The sequence below is a fragment of the Thunnus albacares genome, chromosome 20 (assembly GCF_914725855.1).
Source record: "Thunnus albacares chromosome 20, fThuAlb1.1, whole genome shotgun sequence".
In the NCBI taxonomy this organism is placed as follows: domain Eukaryota; kingdom Metazoa; phylum Chordata; class Actinopteri; order Scombriformes; family Scombridae; genus Thunnus; species Thunnus albacares.
The window spans coordinates 12,595,235-12,612,401 of NC_058125.1; the positions used below are offsets into that span (position 1 = coordinate 12,595,235).

At 37.5% G+C, this 17,167-nt stretch overlaps 1 protein-coding gene across 1 annotated transcript; it reads right to left on the reverse strand.

Annotated features, from left to right (window-relative positions):
- Positions 1-2,819: 2,819 nt before the first annotated feature.
- On the reverse strand, positions 2,820-16,582 carry LOC122971016 (integrin alpha-M-like). The gene is made up of 30 exons (XM_044337443.1): positions 16,516-16,582; positions 12,956-13,058; positions 12,634-12,731; positions 12,125-12,189; positions 11,850-11,961; positions 11,386-11,510; positions 11,123-11,265; positions 10,171-10,321; positions 9,530-9,680; positions 9,165-9,238; positions 8,783-8,903; positions 7,975-8,111; positions 7,724-7,870; positions 7,414-7,635; positions 7,164-7,297; positions 6,747-6,889; positions 6,495-6,646; positions 6,237-6,362; positions 5,366-5,439; positions 4,956-5,097; positions 4,748-4,846; positions 4,580-4,659; positions 4,391-4,474; positions 4,218-4,287; positions 4,013-4,111; positions 3,807-3,887; positions 3,546-3,656; positions 3,350-3,445; positions 3,158-3,268; positions 2,820-2,914 (listed from the first exon to the last, which is right to left on the reverse strand). The coding sequence occupies exons 1-30, from the start codon at positions 16,550-16,552 to the stop codon at positions 2,822-2,824; spliced, it is 3,381 nt and encodes a 1,126-aa protein (XP_044193378.1). The 5' UTR covers positions 16,553-16,582; the 3' UTR covers positions 2,820-2,821.
- Between the last annotated feature and the right edge of the window lie 585 nt (positions 16,583-17,167).

Genomic DNA, 17,167 nt, shown 5'->3' on the forward strand with positions numbered 1-17,167 from the left:
CTATTTTAACTCATTAATAGTTATCACACATTTGGAGATCTTTTATGTAACATAATAAAGTAAGCTACTGGTTAACATGGAAACTTCACTACTTTTACTATTACTTTCAATGTTTTCCCCCAATAGATGAACATATCAGCATCCAAAAGCTTTCCCTTTTAATTAGCATCAATATTTGTAATTTAGATGATTTTTCTCTCAGAAAAACTATTATTAGAGAAGTTATTGTCCTGGGCAATATATTCCATCTTTACATACTAAGTTATTTTATTAATTTTCTTGGTGCATTGAGATTTATTTGAACATTTATAGAGGGCTTTGACATTTAATCTTTGTCATTATGTATCTTTCTTTCACATACCATATCATAATTTATCAATCAAAGTTCAGTTTCATTTTTGTGATTACTTTAATTTAAAGACAGTTGTATTTAATTGGAAAACGAATGCTGAATCACCTCTAACCTTCACGACTCCAAGAGCAGGAAACGAAGGTTATGATATTGTAACCCCAGTTCTATATGCACAGGCAGAGCCCTCTATGGACTCTATGGGTAATACTCTCCTCCTATCACTCGCATGCAATCACCCGCTGAAATTTGCTTGTATGTAGCCGGCCAATCAGGACGCACCTGCCGATTATGTGTGTCTTGCACACTATATAAGCAGTCCATAGGTTGAGGGCTCCACCTGTGCGTATAAAACTAGGGTTACAACATCGTAACCTTCATTCTATCTCACACAGGCTCCACCCTCTATTGGACTCTATGGGTACAGTAGGCTGAGCCTGATGAATGTCATCAGAGTGCCTCACTGAGCCCCTCCTACTACTTTATAATCTAGCTGCTTAAGCGGAGCAGTAGTTCCAGTTTGAGACCCGGCGTGGGGCCCTCCTTTGTAAGGTAGTTTATTCATGAACACTTATTGTAACACGTTAATTTTCTAAAAATTAAAAAGCATAATAAAAACAAAAACGGGATTTTTAAGCCTCTTTCCACTTTTATTAGAATACAAATACAAATAATTTTGCTGCTTCAACAAATATAGATACAAATACAAATACTGGGCTCTCTGCACATCCCTAGAGGACATTAGCAATGCCAGATCTTTCACTGCTGGAAGTCAATGCTGGGTGACAGGCTGGGGGACTAGGAGCAAGAGCACAGGTAAGTTCATATTGTTTGCATGATAAGTTTAATTTCAGTAGATCTTTGAGAGTTACTTTGTACTTTGTTCACTGTTTGTATTCACATGAGTAAAAGGGATTTTTTTAGGCACTGACAGAGCTGGCACAAGTCTTCGCGACCTTGAAACTCGAGTAACAAATTGTGGGAATGTTTCTAACTCAGAGAACATTTGCACATATAACATGGACAATAAGCAGGTAAAATAATTTTTCCCATCCACCAGTTTCTAAATTTTGTTTTTCATTGTGTCAGAAGTTTGTAGATGTTAGTTTTCAGATTTGGATGATCGATGATCATGTTTCTATCTGTTCTTAGATTTACAGGGTGATCAGGGTGGCCCTCTGCTATGCAAGTCAGATTCATCTTGGTTCCAGGTGGCTGTTGTAACAAAAGGTGGAAGCAAATTTCTCTGTGCAGATGTTCAGATCTTTGCCAAAACTTCAAGATTCGGGTCATTCTTAAAGGAGACAGTGGGCAACATGCCTTCTCCTGCCGCCACAGGAGGAGCAGCAGGTTTCTCCATGTCCTCATTCCTGTCCTTCTTTTTACCTCTATGTTCCTGTTGTCAAGCTATTAGGTCTGTTGTCAAAGGGATGCTTGAAGCAATTCATTATTGCACTTAAAAGTCAAGTTGATTGACCACTTTAAACACTCCTCATAAGCCTCACTTAAATTCTGTAAATGCACATACAGTAACGCAGGTCAAATAGAAGAAAAATGTTGAAGAAAATGTTGCATCATAAAGCCAAAGATGTTTATATTTTTTAACAATAAAAGATATTTTTCTGTAATATGATGAATTATTTTAAAAGACAATGTCATTTCCAAAATGTTCCACTGAATCCGCTTAAATGAAGGACAACCTTTATGTTATTTATGCTCAATACTCATTTATACCTTTGTTTTCTTCCTACGTAAAATTGTCATGATCAGCTTTGTATAAGGTCAATTTTCAAAAAAAAACTGTGATTTTAATCACATATGAAATAAAAATTGATGAAGCATCAAATATATCTTTTTACATGCATTCAGAACACAACGTTGCACATTTTAAAATGTAATTAAAAACAAGGCAGCTCACATTGTCAGTGAAAGTCATATCAAATACATCTATATACATCAAAATACATAAAATATATCTCAAGCAAGTAAGGTGCTCACTCTTATTGTTCCACTGTGTATTTCAGTAGTTTTACAGTACATCATGTGATGACACCCAGACTCCAAAGGATTATACTGTATTGAATAATTTTTCACTTAAAATAAAATGTACAAATTAACACATGGTTTGCAAATATTTAATTATAGACCAACAGTAAGCTATTCAGTTCAAAATGTGGCTTACAAAATCAGTTTTGAAGTTCTAAAACTCTTGCCGCTCTATGTATGGATCACAAGCTCTTTTTAAGGATAATGAAATGAAAATTTTCACACAAATATATTTTCTATTCAAATGTGTATTCATGATAATGGCAGCATATTTATATATTTTCTATTTAGGACAAAAACGCACAACAATTTATGGTACAGATGAACTAATCCAAGATAACAAAGCCAGTGTAGATGTTGGGACAGTTTTGGTGTTTTCTGGCTTGTATCAGCTTGTCTGTGGGGCATCAACTAACTTTATGTTTGTTATTCTGGTGTGGGTTCGCCTCCCTCATCCCTCAGATCAGCTGTTTCCCCCTTATTAATCATCCCTTTGTATTTACTCTTGAAAAATCCAGCCTGAGAGTACAAAACAAAGGAAGTTAGATAAAAACACTGCAATCCTGAATTAGAGATGCACAATAAAAACATAAAAAGAACCAAACCAAATGAGAGAATAATGAAAATATAAATATGCCACATTCAAGTTTTGTAACTGGGTGTATTTTGTGATAAAGGGTGCCCAATACCAGACCTCAAATTGTTGTATTGCCTCCATGATGCTGTGTAATAAACTGATATAGTGCATGTAAAGTATCTCACCTTGTACAGGCCAGCAGTGAGTAAAGCCAGCAGAGCCAACCCTCCCAGAGATCCTCCAACAATCTCTTTGGTGAAGTCTGGTTCAGGATACACTTCTACCTCTGCCACAATCTGAGATGTGCAGTGACAGATTTTGGATCAGATCTCCATGCAAGCTCTTTTCAAACACAAATAAACAAATCCAATGTGTACCTTGTGAATGGTAGGATTGTTGTTGATGTACTGGTTTCTGTCGTACTCCAGACTGGCCGTGCTGGTCAAAAGGAATTTGGCAGAATCAAGTCCAATCTGTGTAAGAAAAACAAGGGAGTCAGACATTTAATTTAATCTTTAGGGTTGTTCATTTTCATTACAACATTATTATTTTTAATACACACACATTAGTTACCTGCTTTATCCATTCAGAACTAAGGTTGGCAGAGATTGTGTACTTTTTACTCTCCAGAGTTCCCGTGAATCGATTGCACTTGAACACTCTGCAACTGGCTACAGAGCAGTCCTGTGGGTGATTAAAAGGAGGCCTAAATTTATTGCTGGAAACAGGGAAAACTCATGTTGTGTAATGCACTAAAATACCATACATTTCTAAATCTATATATGATTAGATTAAATTCTACCATGTACAGATGGTAGAGCCTCTGATACTTACCACTGACTTATCTTTTTGTATCTGAGCAACAAAATTTGTGACAGTGGGTTTTTCATCTTTGTCTCTTTGGCAGTCTGGAATCTGAAATAGAGCTGATTCATGTCATTTTAACAGAGAACAAATTCATCCACAAGGCTTTAGGTGCATAAAAACAGCTACATTTGAGACTTCTGGGGTTTCAGTAACAATGAGTTCCCACATATTACCTGCAAACTGCTCGAATCCACCCAGATGTCTTTATCACCAAGCTTTACTGGCACCCTGATCACTACAGTGAAATTCAGTGCTCTGATGTCATTTATAACCTAAGAGGGGAGAAAAGAAAAAGACTAACTGAGCATTAAAGTCAAGTCTGAATAAAGTTAATTAACCTTTTTAAAAAGGATATTATGTTAGGATAAGATTTTTTACCTTAATTGATTGTTGGAGTGGTTTCTGCAAATTACTCTTGCCGTGAGTGAAATTGCTGTAGCTGAGGGAACTGAACAGAAACATTGAATGTTTCAAAGACATTGAGCTTTACAATGTCACTTTAAATTATTTTAAAATATTTTTAAACTTATTAAATCACATAGAACACAAACCTTTCAATTGTCATAAAAATGCTGTACTTCACATCAATCCCTTTCATTTTGTAAAGTTCACTTGACTTGGAGTGCTCGTTCCCACTAAGAGAGGTGAAATTAATTGTACACATGAATAATAATAATAATTGTCACATACACACATGTACAGTGATGTGCTTATAGGCTGGAAGATGAACACAACAGTACCTGTTGGCATTTGCAGTGATGAATAACTTCCTGTCAAGTTGACTGTTGCTTTCGATCCCATAGGACACAATGAAGAGCGCCTAAAATGAAAAGAATGACAGAGATCAGATTGTCTCCTCTCTCGGCTCAGCTGCAGTGAGATGAGATGCTTCTGTACACACTACAAACCTTAGCGTTGCTCTTGAAAATAGGCTTGTCAATAGTGCAGTCTGTCTTTCCCTGAGATAAGTCAGCTCCACTGTCCAAGGATTTGCACTCAATTCTTCCCTTTATTAAAAAATAAATTAATTAAACAAAAGCAAACATAATCCACAATCACTGCATAACCTCAGAGAGCAGCTGAGCAGAGTTGAATTGAAACAGACTTGATCCTCACCTGTAGACCTGTAACCTTCCTGTAGGAGAGCCCAGGTGGGTACGTGAGAATGACATGGCTGTTGTAGGAGTTTTCCTCCCTGTTTTCCACTGACACAGTGACCTCCAGCAATTCATCAATGCCTACTTTAACCTCTGAGGAACTGATAGATTAGGAGAACATGGAAAAGTGAAGGGCAGAAAAAAAAACACGGGAGAGTACAGGTGCATGTAACTTTAGTCCATCACATAGAAAAAGAGTAACACACCAAACGCTCTGCTGAAAGAGTAGAATTAAAAGAGCATGCTGACCAATTTGGGAGTGCAAAGAGAAAAGTTAAACATGTCACCTGCCCACCAATAGTAAATCCACAGATAAAACAGTAGATCCACACACCTAAGTCAGGCTTCACATTTGAAACTCAGACTCGCCTGGTGAAGTTGAAATCCACTTTCAGGTTATCTGTACAGTTGTTGTCATTGCCGCAGTTGATTTCAAACTGTAACTGTGGAAGACAGAATGAAGTAAACCATGTATGTTCAGAAAGTGTAGGAGCAAACAGCCAAGACAGACATGACAAACAATTAGAATTACAACTGAACATTATTCAGAAAGCTTGACGGACGATTCCTGAGCATTTCATAGTAATGGAGAGCTCTCCACATAGCAGCTAATGCTCAAGTATGTGGTGATATCTGTCATGACGTGGCAACCATGTAATTAATCACAAAAAGTATTGTCAACATGTGACAAACATGAATCAGAAAGTCAAGTTGTTTTTCTTAACTTCACAAACCCTGACCTTTATTGTTCAATCTTCACTTCAGTTAAAATTCTGACAGTCAGTGAAGACCACATGTGAATAGTATGAATCGAACTGGTAAATTTTCTCCCTTGATGTGATTCTTCTGGGCAGATCTGAGCACAGTAATCATACTCAGGTGCAGACTAAAATAACCATACCGAGACCCTTTGAGGATATGGTCTTGGTCCAGTCCCAAACAAACTCTGGAGTGGTTTGTTTTTGGTGGCATGATGATGTTGCCAAACATTCTTCAGGAGTTTCTTCTGTGTTTATGTTCTTGCTCCCACCCCAGACACATGTAAGCAATGAGAGGAGTGAACGTTCTCTCGTGGCTTGTAGTGATGCTTTTTAGTTGGAAATCCAACCAACGGGAAAGCACACCAAGTTTACCAACTCATCCACTGATTTGGACCAGAGCAAATGAATATAGGTTTGAAAACACCCTCAGTATGAATAAAACCGACCAATAAACGAGGGTGTCTTTAAAGATTACTTACAGGATGACAGGTTGTTGTCTGAGCCTGTTGGGTCAGACTGGGGCTGAGTTTTTTGTCAGAAGGCAAACCATCAAAGGTGAATCGGAGCTCATTGTTAAGTGGATTCAGAGCATTTTCTGGACAGGCCTGTGAGAGGAGGGTACTATTATGAATATCAAAGTAGTGAAGGTTGGTTATATCAAAAATTATGTTTTTCACATTGAAGCTGTGTGGGTTGTAGTGGGTTTTCCTGATGTTATTAGGTTTTAAACAACTCACCTTAATGTGGAAGTTCACATCGAAGCATCGTTTCTCTAAGCCAAGAGTTATTGATCCGGTCTCCTCTCGTTGTTTCTCCCTGATGTAAGCTCGGTTGTTTGGGACCTTACGTGTGGCATCCAGCTTTAAAGTATAATTAATCGTTGCTGTAGCTGGAATTAGAGTTTCATTTAAAGGTTACTCATGTACACACATATCTAAATGGATGGACAGTGGGTCTGTGGTTTAGAAACAGCGAAGAGAATCAGTGACCTTTATCTACTGTAGAGCGTCTGGTCATGGTAAAGCAGATTGTAGCTGTGTTGTTCAGTGGTTTTGAGCAGTCTGAGTTTTGAATTTGGATTTTGTTTGGGTTGAATGTCACCGCAGCATCTACCATTACTATAGGCTTTGATCTGGATATGGACAGAGTAGGAAAATACATATGAAAATTGTAAAGCAGTATACCAAAATGACAACCAGTATATCTTATTTTAGCTGCCTGATACAATCCGCTATTGGTGAACAGTTCTGTCCTAAATTAGTAACAAGAGACTTAAAATTGTGTTATTGTGAAAGGTGGAGACTTCATGGTTATAAACCTTATGGTTGTATGATTACGTTGACACAAATGAACACAAATGGTAGAATTACACTTGAGAGTAATAATGTGTGACAGGAGCATCTTACCTGAGTAAGACAACGGTTCCCTTTGAACCCACTGCTAAATCAGGCAGATTGTCGTTACTAAGGTCAAAAGACGACTGACTGATCGACATGCCAAAGAATTTCAGTCCTGGCTGGACTTCAGAGGAAGCGATTCTCTATATAAATGAAAACATTCTAATCAATAAAAAATAAATTTTGTCTAAATTGTATATTAAACAAGAAGCCATATGTATCATTTAAATCCTCTTGTTGCATCTTTGCTCTCGCTCACCTGTGAGTAAGTAGGATGAATTCTTCCTCCTCCTCCTCCTATTTCGCCGTGAAAGATGTAGATGCTACCTTGACCACCATTCTCCAAAGGTGCTCCAACTGCCAAATCATTGAGACCATCACTGTTAAGGTCAGGCAATACAGCGAGAGAAGACCCAAACCTTCCTTGGTCAGATGCATCCCCTCTCAGCACTAATGGATTATCGAAGCGACACTCAACTCTCTGGTGGAAATAGAAAAAAAGGATGAGAGTCGATGTTTGAATTCTCATTGAAAAAATACAATAGATTCTGGATAGAACTGTCATTTACCACATTTGATAAGCTACAAACATAAACTCGTCCCTCTCTATCACTGTCCATGTACATAGGGGCAGATATGAGGACTAGGTCAGTGTACGTGTCACGATCCACATCCATGGCGCAAACCACTGCACCAAAATATTCACCAATCCGAAACTGTGTAAGCAACAAAAAACAATTAGTAAAGTGAAAAAACAACAACCTTTAATTTAAGATTAAAAAAATTAATTCTTTATATTGTCTTAATCATGAACACACACCTGCCAAGCAACGGGATCAATTGTTTGGTTATAACTGTCTTCAAAAACTGAAATCACAACTCCTCTGTGTTGATATCTTGGAGCACCTACAATTGTCAGTGTGCCACCCGACGTTTTGGCGACTGCCATGGAGTAACCTAGAATTAAAGAGTCAAGCTTATTAGTATCCAAAGGCTAGGAACAATCTTTAAAATTACACATTTCAGCAAGCTATTAATTACAAATAAGCATTATTTGTTCTTTGTTTGATTTAACATTTAAAAACTTGCTTTGGGTCACCCCCTACACACTTTTCCTTGCAGGATGCTTCTAGTTCAGAATATTCTTTGCTTTTCTTGTGTGCATTTAAATCTGGAGACCATGAGGAGCCTTCACTTTGGTCTTCCCTGAAGACATTTTAAAAACCATCACAATATCTATACAAGCTGCATCTTCAGGATTTGTTGATATCTTACTGGCATCTGCACAACTTTGAATCATATAAGATCCATCAACATGATCAGTACTGGGTGTGGTATTTGGTTCTTGATTTCCCCTTTGATGGAATCACTTGGTGATTGATGTATTTTCTTTATTTTGAAGACATTAAAGTGTGGGATCTTCTTTTGCAAAAAAAATCAAAAATAAAAAAATGTCCTTTTTGGCATTACATGTGATATCAAATATGTTGCTGTAAAGTTTTCACTCCTTATTCCTCATTTGCTTTTTTCCTGTCCCTTTTCCAAACTCTTGTGTTTTCAAAAGATGGGAGGAAGGATTATAGTACAGCAGTGTAAATACACCATTGCATATACTATAATATTCTTACCCAGATAACTGTCAGGTTCCATATTTGAAGGCTCATAGGAGATCCTCTTCTGGCCTGTGCTTGTATATTTCTGGTAGCCTCCCTTCCACTGGTTGGCACCAACAATACCCATCTGAATCCCCTGCAATTTAGACAGAAATGTATAGAAAATGTGTTTGGCACAAAACATCAGCCAAGGAAAGGAAAAGGCTAAATGCATCATACATTCATCATCTGGACCTTTTATAGCTATATGCTTTTCAGCCACAAGGAGTGACACACAGACGTGTGTGTGTGTGTGTGTGTGTGTGTGTGTGTGTGTGTGTGTGTGTGTGTGTGTATCTGTGTGTGTCTGTGTTTCTAAGACTATACTGTCCAGTGACTGTCCGGTGTTTTTAATTACCCCAGGCACATAAGCTGCACTGAATCCCACTTGAGCCATTTCCATTTTCAGTGACTCTCCACCAGTTTGAGATCCTGTAACAGCAACATAAATGAGTTAGTATACAGATTTGAAATTTGATTATAGCTCTGAGTTGTAATTAAAAGTATTTGCCAAGATATTTATGTATTTTTTTGTTAAAACAGTAAGTCTATATTTTGCCCATATTGCCCATGTCACTTCTAATGACTGACAGTTCAGTTTAAAATGACACTTCCTAATAAATGACATAATAATTGTTTACTTTGGAACTATAACTTTTACAGTAATATCACAATAAAACACAAAAAAGATGTAAAGCTGTCATGATAAGGTTACATATGTACCTTCGATAGAGAAGATTTTGTCCTGCAAATTCTGCCGTATTTTTTCAAGAGTGCTAAAGTTTGATACTTGAAACACGTGGTTTGCTGAGGGTTTAGAGGCAATGGTGTCCAGTTCCTGTTTTGCTCTGTAATTTGTGAATGCACCCCCCACCTAGGGATGTTGAGAAAACATGTTTGAGGTGTTGTACTGTACAACAAAATCAATTTGTATGCACAAAAGTAAAATATTGGCTCCATTTATATTACTGACTCTCAAACTGATCATCATGTCTTTAGTATGCAAGCATGCAGCATTAAGTCATTTGTTTTTTCAGTGCTGTTAAAGGTTTGTTTATCGATAATGCCTGTAAATTTTGGAGTGTAGAAAGTATAAACTATTTTCAGAAACACAAAAGGCAATTTTCCAGCTATACCTGAAACTCCTCAATTATGGTCGAGAGTACAATTTTAATTTATATGATCAAAAAAAGAAAGATTGTGCCTTTAATGTGGACAAATAACATTTTGTGACATTTCATTCTTAAATCCCACAGAAAACAGATTATAGGTAGCTGCTGTCACCTGAGCTGTATGTGATGTGTTAGTCAGATGTGCTTTAACTTTTTAACATGTTAACACAACACAGTATAAATGCAACTTACCCCAATAGCAAATCGAACAATCTTTTTCTTTTCAGCTGAATTTACTGCATTTGGCAAATCATTCCGGTCATTAGATTCTCCATCTGTAATGACTATTAAAATCTTCTTCGCATCTGACCTGGAGCCTCTGCTTGCCGAGAAGACATTGTTGCTGTCAAAAGAAAAATCCACTTTTAATACATGTTCTTGTGGTACATTTTTAATGAAAGAAAATTAAATGCCTTTATAGGTTAAGAAATCACTTGTCACTTACCTCAGTAGCATCAAGTCATGCAAATAGTTTTGGTTTTATTCATACAAGCTTTGAGATGTCTCTCTGAGATTTCTGAGTAACATGGACATTGTTTCTGAAAACATGTTGCTGGTGAATTTTTAACTTTTTAGTGCTGTGAGCACAGAAAATAAAATCCCATACACTCTCCATTGAGGCAGAAATATCAGATCCCAGACAAATAAAACCAAAACTCTCATGGCTTAATACCACTAGTTGTGCCATTTAATTGCTGTCTTGTTGCCTCTCAACAGTGTGCAGGCAGAAGAATCCCTCAGGTGTCCAAACCCCAATTTAATATTTCCCAGATTAACCAATAAATATAATAGTGAGTGGTGTGAGATGTACTTTAAGTACTGTAAGTACTGTACTTCTAAATGATTATTTTTCTGTATAATGTGTTGAGCTGATTTAAAATTTCTCTATTATATGTTGTGTTATAATTGGTATAATTGGTAACAGTAGATTTTGAAGTATTTATTTATAGAAATGCTTTGAAAAAGTTTTGAAAGTTTGCCAGTTTAGATGTAATGCTGCTGATTTGTATCAAACTTGGCATGACTGTTGAAAATCAATATGAACAACATATCATAACACGATAGGAAAACTCTAAAATCAAAGAAAAACACATTGTTAACTTCTGAGGATGGTGTCACACATTAGCATCATGAAGGCCCTTACACAACGTGTTCGATGGCTTTAGCTGTGTAAGTCTCTCCAATTAACTGTCTTATTCCATCAATTTGAGATTCCGAGATATTAGTATCAAAAGTGTCAAAGTAGTAATGGATGGTGGAATTTGTGGAGAACTGGGCAATGGCAAACTGGAAAAAAAGAAGAAAAAATGGAAATATGTATGGATATAAATGGAGATATGTATTCAACAGTCAAATAATCAAACAAGTTACATGGAGGGCTGAGGTATATTTTGAGTACAATCCTACCTTTGTATCCTGTCCCTGAAATGATCCAACCAGATTTTTCACAAAAGTCGTCATTCTATCAAAATCCTGTGCATCTACGCTGCCTGAGCCATCCAACAGAAATGCAATCTCTTGGGTTCGACATTCTGTCAAAAAGGAGAAATACATCTGAATAATTATATACAGTTTCCTCTTAAGCACAGTGATTTAAAACATTTATGTCATCCTGTTGTGAACATTACACATTGCTATATCATCTGTCTGCTTGTTCCAGTGCTCAGGCATACTGTTGTGCTGATCACTCCAGAAAAGCTACTTAGCAACGTGTTGCAGTATAATACAAATAATCCAATGCTCAGATTTCTACCAATATGCATGTTGGGTTGTGTGTATGAAGTGATAAGTGTGTGCAGTGGTGCTCAAATATCACCAGACCTTTTTTTATCACTACCTTTGAGACTGTAAAAAAAACTCAACCTGTGTACCTTCAGAAGAATTCATAGGGTGTTCAACATGATCATAACTGGATAACTGCAAGCATACACCACTATACAGTGTGATACTTTTGCAGTCCTTTGGGATGGTTGGACCACATGCCTGAAAAGAGATAAGACCAAGTCCTGATTGACAGATGATTATTTTGCTGTTTCTTAAACAATACATGTTCAAGCTGGGAAAAAAATGGATTTACTGGTAGAGATACAAACCTCTGCATTTTTATTATCAATGACATGTAAATCTTTGCACTTTACCAACTTACCAGAGTGTTTTGTGTGGTGGGATCACTTGTCATTGTCAAACCAAGGGACATGTTGACTGCAAATTCTGGCAAATCAGCCATCAGTTATGTTAAAATTATCAAGATACAACACAACTACATTCTCAGTGACCAAACCACAGCCACCACTAGTAAAATATTTCTCTTTCCCTATCTGATCTGATAACTATTACAACATTACCCAGTCAAGACTGTACAGCAGTGTCTCACAACTATGCATATTTTATGCTTATATAACCATTTTCCAACAAAATGGAATACAATCTCCATCTCAACATGTCATTTTGTCAATTATTGAGTCCTAAACAAAAACAAAAGGAACTGTTATGGGAACAAGTAGAATAACTTTTCATTCAATCAGTTGGCAAGTAAGCCAGTAAGGATAAAGATGGATGCCTCGGTATCTGTCTTATAAATCCCCTGAAACAATATCTATCAGATGACAAAAGCTAAAGAATCAATAAAGCATTTTGAAATGAGTAGTTGCTCACCTGGTACTGATACTTCCCTGCAGGATTCGGTGGAGCAATTAAATATTTTCCCTCTCTGACTTGATGAATTTTGTGCAAGGGGGGCACTGACCAGCAAACTGAAGAAATAAAACCCAACAATCAGATGAGAGCGCCTGTTCAGTGAGTACAGTGTAGCTAAATAAATCCCACATTTTATCTGTTAAGAAATGCTGCGTGCTTATGACCTCATTACTGTGAAACTAACATATGACAGCAATGCGAGCTGGAAAAAACCCTATCATAGCAGATGTGAAGCAGCAGATATGGTTACTGTAGACCCATGCTCCACCACACTACTTACTCTGATTGTCTTTGCACCACCTGGTATCCAAAACCTGCAGCAGAGTGACTCAAGGACTTCCAAGCCACAGGATCGACATTGAAACAAAGTGCAGCTTGTAACACTGAGGAATAAAGAAGGAAGAACCACACAATTTATCTGATTTAAAGCCACCATGTGTACAGTTATAGTATTTTTCAAATTAATCTCAAGTTTTTATTTGTAGGTAGAGGAGCCAGTCCTTGTGAAAATCTGTACAGTCTGTGTTACTTTCAGTCTATACAGTATATGAGGTGTAGTGTGTGAGTTGTTTTTTTACTACCACTAGAGGGTGCAAAAGTCAGAAATTTTTGGATGGACTGCAACAGTGGGGCTGGAACAGTGGTGCCAGCCTTACACATGCAGTGAGTGAGTGGCTGAGTGAGTGATGGAGTTGCACCATTGGTCAACCGGCCTAGTGTTGGAGTTTCCCCATTGGCTGTTGCTTTTTCAAAATGAATCGGCGCAACAGCTTTCTATTACATCATTAGAGGTAATTTACAGCTTCCACTGAAGAGGGGTCTATCTCATGGATGTACAAAAAGAGCTGGATAGGCACCGCTGCTCAGTCTCCTTGTCTCAGCCAATTTTTCCCTGTGGCCACTTGCAGTAGTGCAGTGAAAAATCCCTCTGCGGCCCAAGAAGCATTTTCCCAATAGACCACCATTGTAAAAGATATGTCTGTAAAACTGTTGACAGGACACCTTAAACTGCAAAGAAGGTCAATTATGACTCTTTCTATTATGAACTTTTGATCCATGGAGGTTTTATATTAAATAAAAAAAATAAATAAAACTTTCCTCATGGCAAGAAAAGCAATTTAAATATTTGTGACATCATCACAATGTAAAGTCTATGGGCCGAGCGGGAACTCGTGGGCAGGGTCAGTGGGGGAAACACTTCTGCACATATTCAGTGAGCCACACAACACAGAAGCAAACCCAGAAGCTAGAAACTTTTTTTGGCATATGCACCAGCCGAGCAGTTCCTATAGGACTGAATGGGTGCCATTTTTAGTCCGGTGTCCAGCTCTTATAATACATCCATGGTTTATCTGCAGTCTTGCTGACCTACACAACACACCCACTTCACTACATGACATGCCCCCCTGATCTCTAAGCCATCAGATCTCAGTGCATCCTCAATGCGTCTTGGGTGAGTTCACACCTGTGCTTAGAGCTGTCCACTTGTGATCAGATCACCCAAGACACATGTTAATGCCAGGTGCAAACATGGCCTAACCCTAAACATCTCACTCTTCATGCCCAAACCTAACCAAGTGGGTGTGTCATGTAGTAAAGTGGGTGTGTTGTGTAGATACTGCCAGTCTGTAGATAGACCTACTTGTTCCACTCACGCCCACGCACAGGAGTAGTATTACATTTTTAAAAGATCTGTATTGAATTTCAGAATAACATATAGAGTACATAAAGTGCAACCAGTGCCAAAGTGCAAAACATCCATAAGGTGCATAGAGTTCAGTGCTGTCAGTTCATAAATCCAAAATGATCCAGGGGAAGCGCTGAGATTTATCCAGACTCCTCCTCCTCCTGAGGTCAGCAAGTATCTGTTTAATTACTGTGATGCTTTCGATTACAGTTTGTTGTATTACAGTACAAAATTGTTTTCCACAGTTTTAAACATACAATACATATAATTATCTGTATCAGCTCTGTATGTCTGGATGGCAGTTTATCTTCCGTAATACAATACATGGCAGCTTTATACCATAAATCAAAATGTACACCATGTGTCTTTCAGTTTATATGCCCCCCCTCCCCCAACCGGCCGCACCGCTCCCGCCCCTTCCCCTCCTCCGTCTGTGTTTTACTGGAATAATGACATTTCTGCAGCGTGACGCAGAGCGACTGCTTCCTGCTCTGAGCCCCTACCTGCGGCATGAAATACAGAAAAGTCGGCTGAACTTCTGCTGTATGTGTCAGTCATAACAGACACATAACAGCGTCTCCTCCTCTACCGCCAGTGTGATCGACTCTCTTGCTGACGGTGGAGCTGCGTAGCTGGCAGGAGAGACGCCCAGCAGTGCTTTTAGATTTTATAATTGAATTAATTGAACTAATACCAGGACGCACACTTTTTATTTCTCTGACGTTTTCGCACCACAAACGATGAACAACAGCATTAAAATACCATTTGAACCCAATGCTGCCAAAAATTTCATTTATAATTTCCACCACAGCCTCCAGATGAATATATAATATCCAGGAATTCACATTACAGACACTACCACTGATTATCCCTGTAACAAACTGGCCACAATTTTGCACACCCATACACCAGCCATATACTAGGTTTTGACCTAGTCTAGTTAAATTCTAAACATAGTGACTCAATTACTATACATGATAAATACTAAGACTTGAATATAAAGATACAGTGCACTACTTTACACAGCATCTATATTTGCCTTATCAAGGGTTATCCTGTCATTGAGTGATATATTTGTTTAAATGTTGCAAAAACAAGGTCTTTCTTTTCACCTTTTTTTCTAAGATGGTCAAAGTTGTATAAACTCTTAGACCATCTGACAAGATATATACTCATGGCCGACAGCTTTAAAATGGTTAACTTCCTTTAATGGATCTGTTGAACCTCAGTTAGACACTTGCAGATGCATATGAATTAATTTTGGTAGCCATTAAATTTCAAAATGTTCTAAAATGACATCATGTTATACTTTTAATGTTACAGTCTTTCAAAAATAAAACAAAAAAAACCCAGTAAATGCATAAAAAAATAATAATAATTTTATCATCACCCTCAAATTCTGCTTTTTCTACTGTGGCCTTTATGGATTCAGGAAGACAATTACAGAAAATACTATATTGTAGATTTTATTTGTTAGTGTTAACCTGTTCATAGTTACCTATCATTTAGTTCATGTCATCCAATTCTATGATCCTCGATCATACTGTAATATATATATAGCATATATATGTATTATATATACTACCAAGGGGTCTGCAGGAGGTTTGTTACTGCCCTCCTACATGGCAACTAGTCACATTAGATATGGTGTAATGTAAAAACTGTTGAACATTTGCATCAGCTTCCTCTGATGAGTGAGATAGATAAGTAGGATGTGTTGTGTTGGTGTCTGATATGTTTCACAAGTTGTATACATTCAGCAGATATGATCATGTTAACTTTCGAGAGCTGAGTAATGTCTGTTGCAGTATTAACAATTCAATTTGAATTCAAACATAATAATTTAGGATGTCTGTCTTTATGTGTCAGCCCTCTGAAAAACACTACCTTCAGTCTGCCTTGCAAGCCTGCACAGGATGAGTAGGTATATATAAGAAATGAATGGATTTGATAAGAAATGTGTGGGGGGGAAAGGAACTAGTATAAGTTTTAGGTGTAATTAGCGCCATATGAAGCACTTTTTCTGAGCTCCTGAACCATGAGAAATAAAAGTTAAGTAAAGTTGGATTTTGTAGATTGAGACAAAGACAAATCTGTGCAGTTTTTAATCCCCCCCCACCCCCACCCACGCACACACACACATTTTGTCTCACCTGAGAAGAATAATGTTGTAGATATTTTCCAGTCCATTGTGTTACTCCCATGAAAAGCACTAAAAGTATGACTTGGAGGGAGATGTCGAAAGTACAATGCAGAAACAATAAGGTGTATTCAAAGCCAAGGTAACCAAACTTTGTAGGAGGGGGTAGGAGGGGTTACAATGTCGACAAACACTTTCTGTTGTATGTGAGCACATTGTATATACACATATACATACATACATATATATATATTATACACAAACTAGATTAAACCCAGAATGATGTTTTGGGTACTGATGCTCATTCTGATGTAAGTCTGATGAATAATGATTAAAATGATAAATAGCAAAAAAAAAAAACTTTACCACAAACCACAGCTCTTGTTGGCAGGCATTGCACTACATTTGTCACTGAGAAAAAACAAGAGGATGTCAGATACCAGTGTGAGGAGGTTTTATTCAGACCAAAAAAGTGTTTTCATCAGACTTGAACAAGTTTTCATCACTTCAAATTCAAGCAAGACAGCTCACTGGGAATTCAGTTTTAGGAGCTATTGAGGGAAAATGCCAACGCAAATGGCACGTTTTTCTTGAGATATTTTTATGGTTCCCTTCTCCAACAGTGCTGTTGATGTCTTTGATTTCCTTCTGACATCAGCCAAGGA

Excerpts from the sequence above, each read along its gene's own strand:
- LOC122971016 (XM_044337443.1), bottom strand. The coding sequence starts at position 16,552 with ATGGACTGGAAAATATCTACAACATTATTCTTCTCAG. Across the intron at positions 4,288-4,390 it reads ATTTTTATGACAATTGAAAG|TTCCCTCAGCTACAGCAATT; the intron begins GTTTGTGTTCTA and ends GTTTCTGTTCAG. Across the intron at positions 4,112-4,217 it reads CACTCCAACAATCAATTAAG|GTTATAAATGACATCAGAGC; the intron begins GTAAAAAATCTT and ends CTCCCCTCTTAG.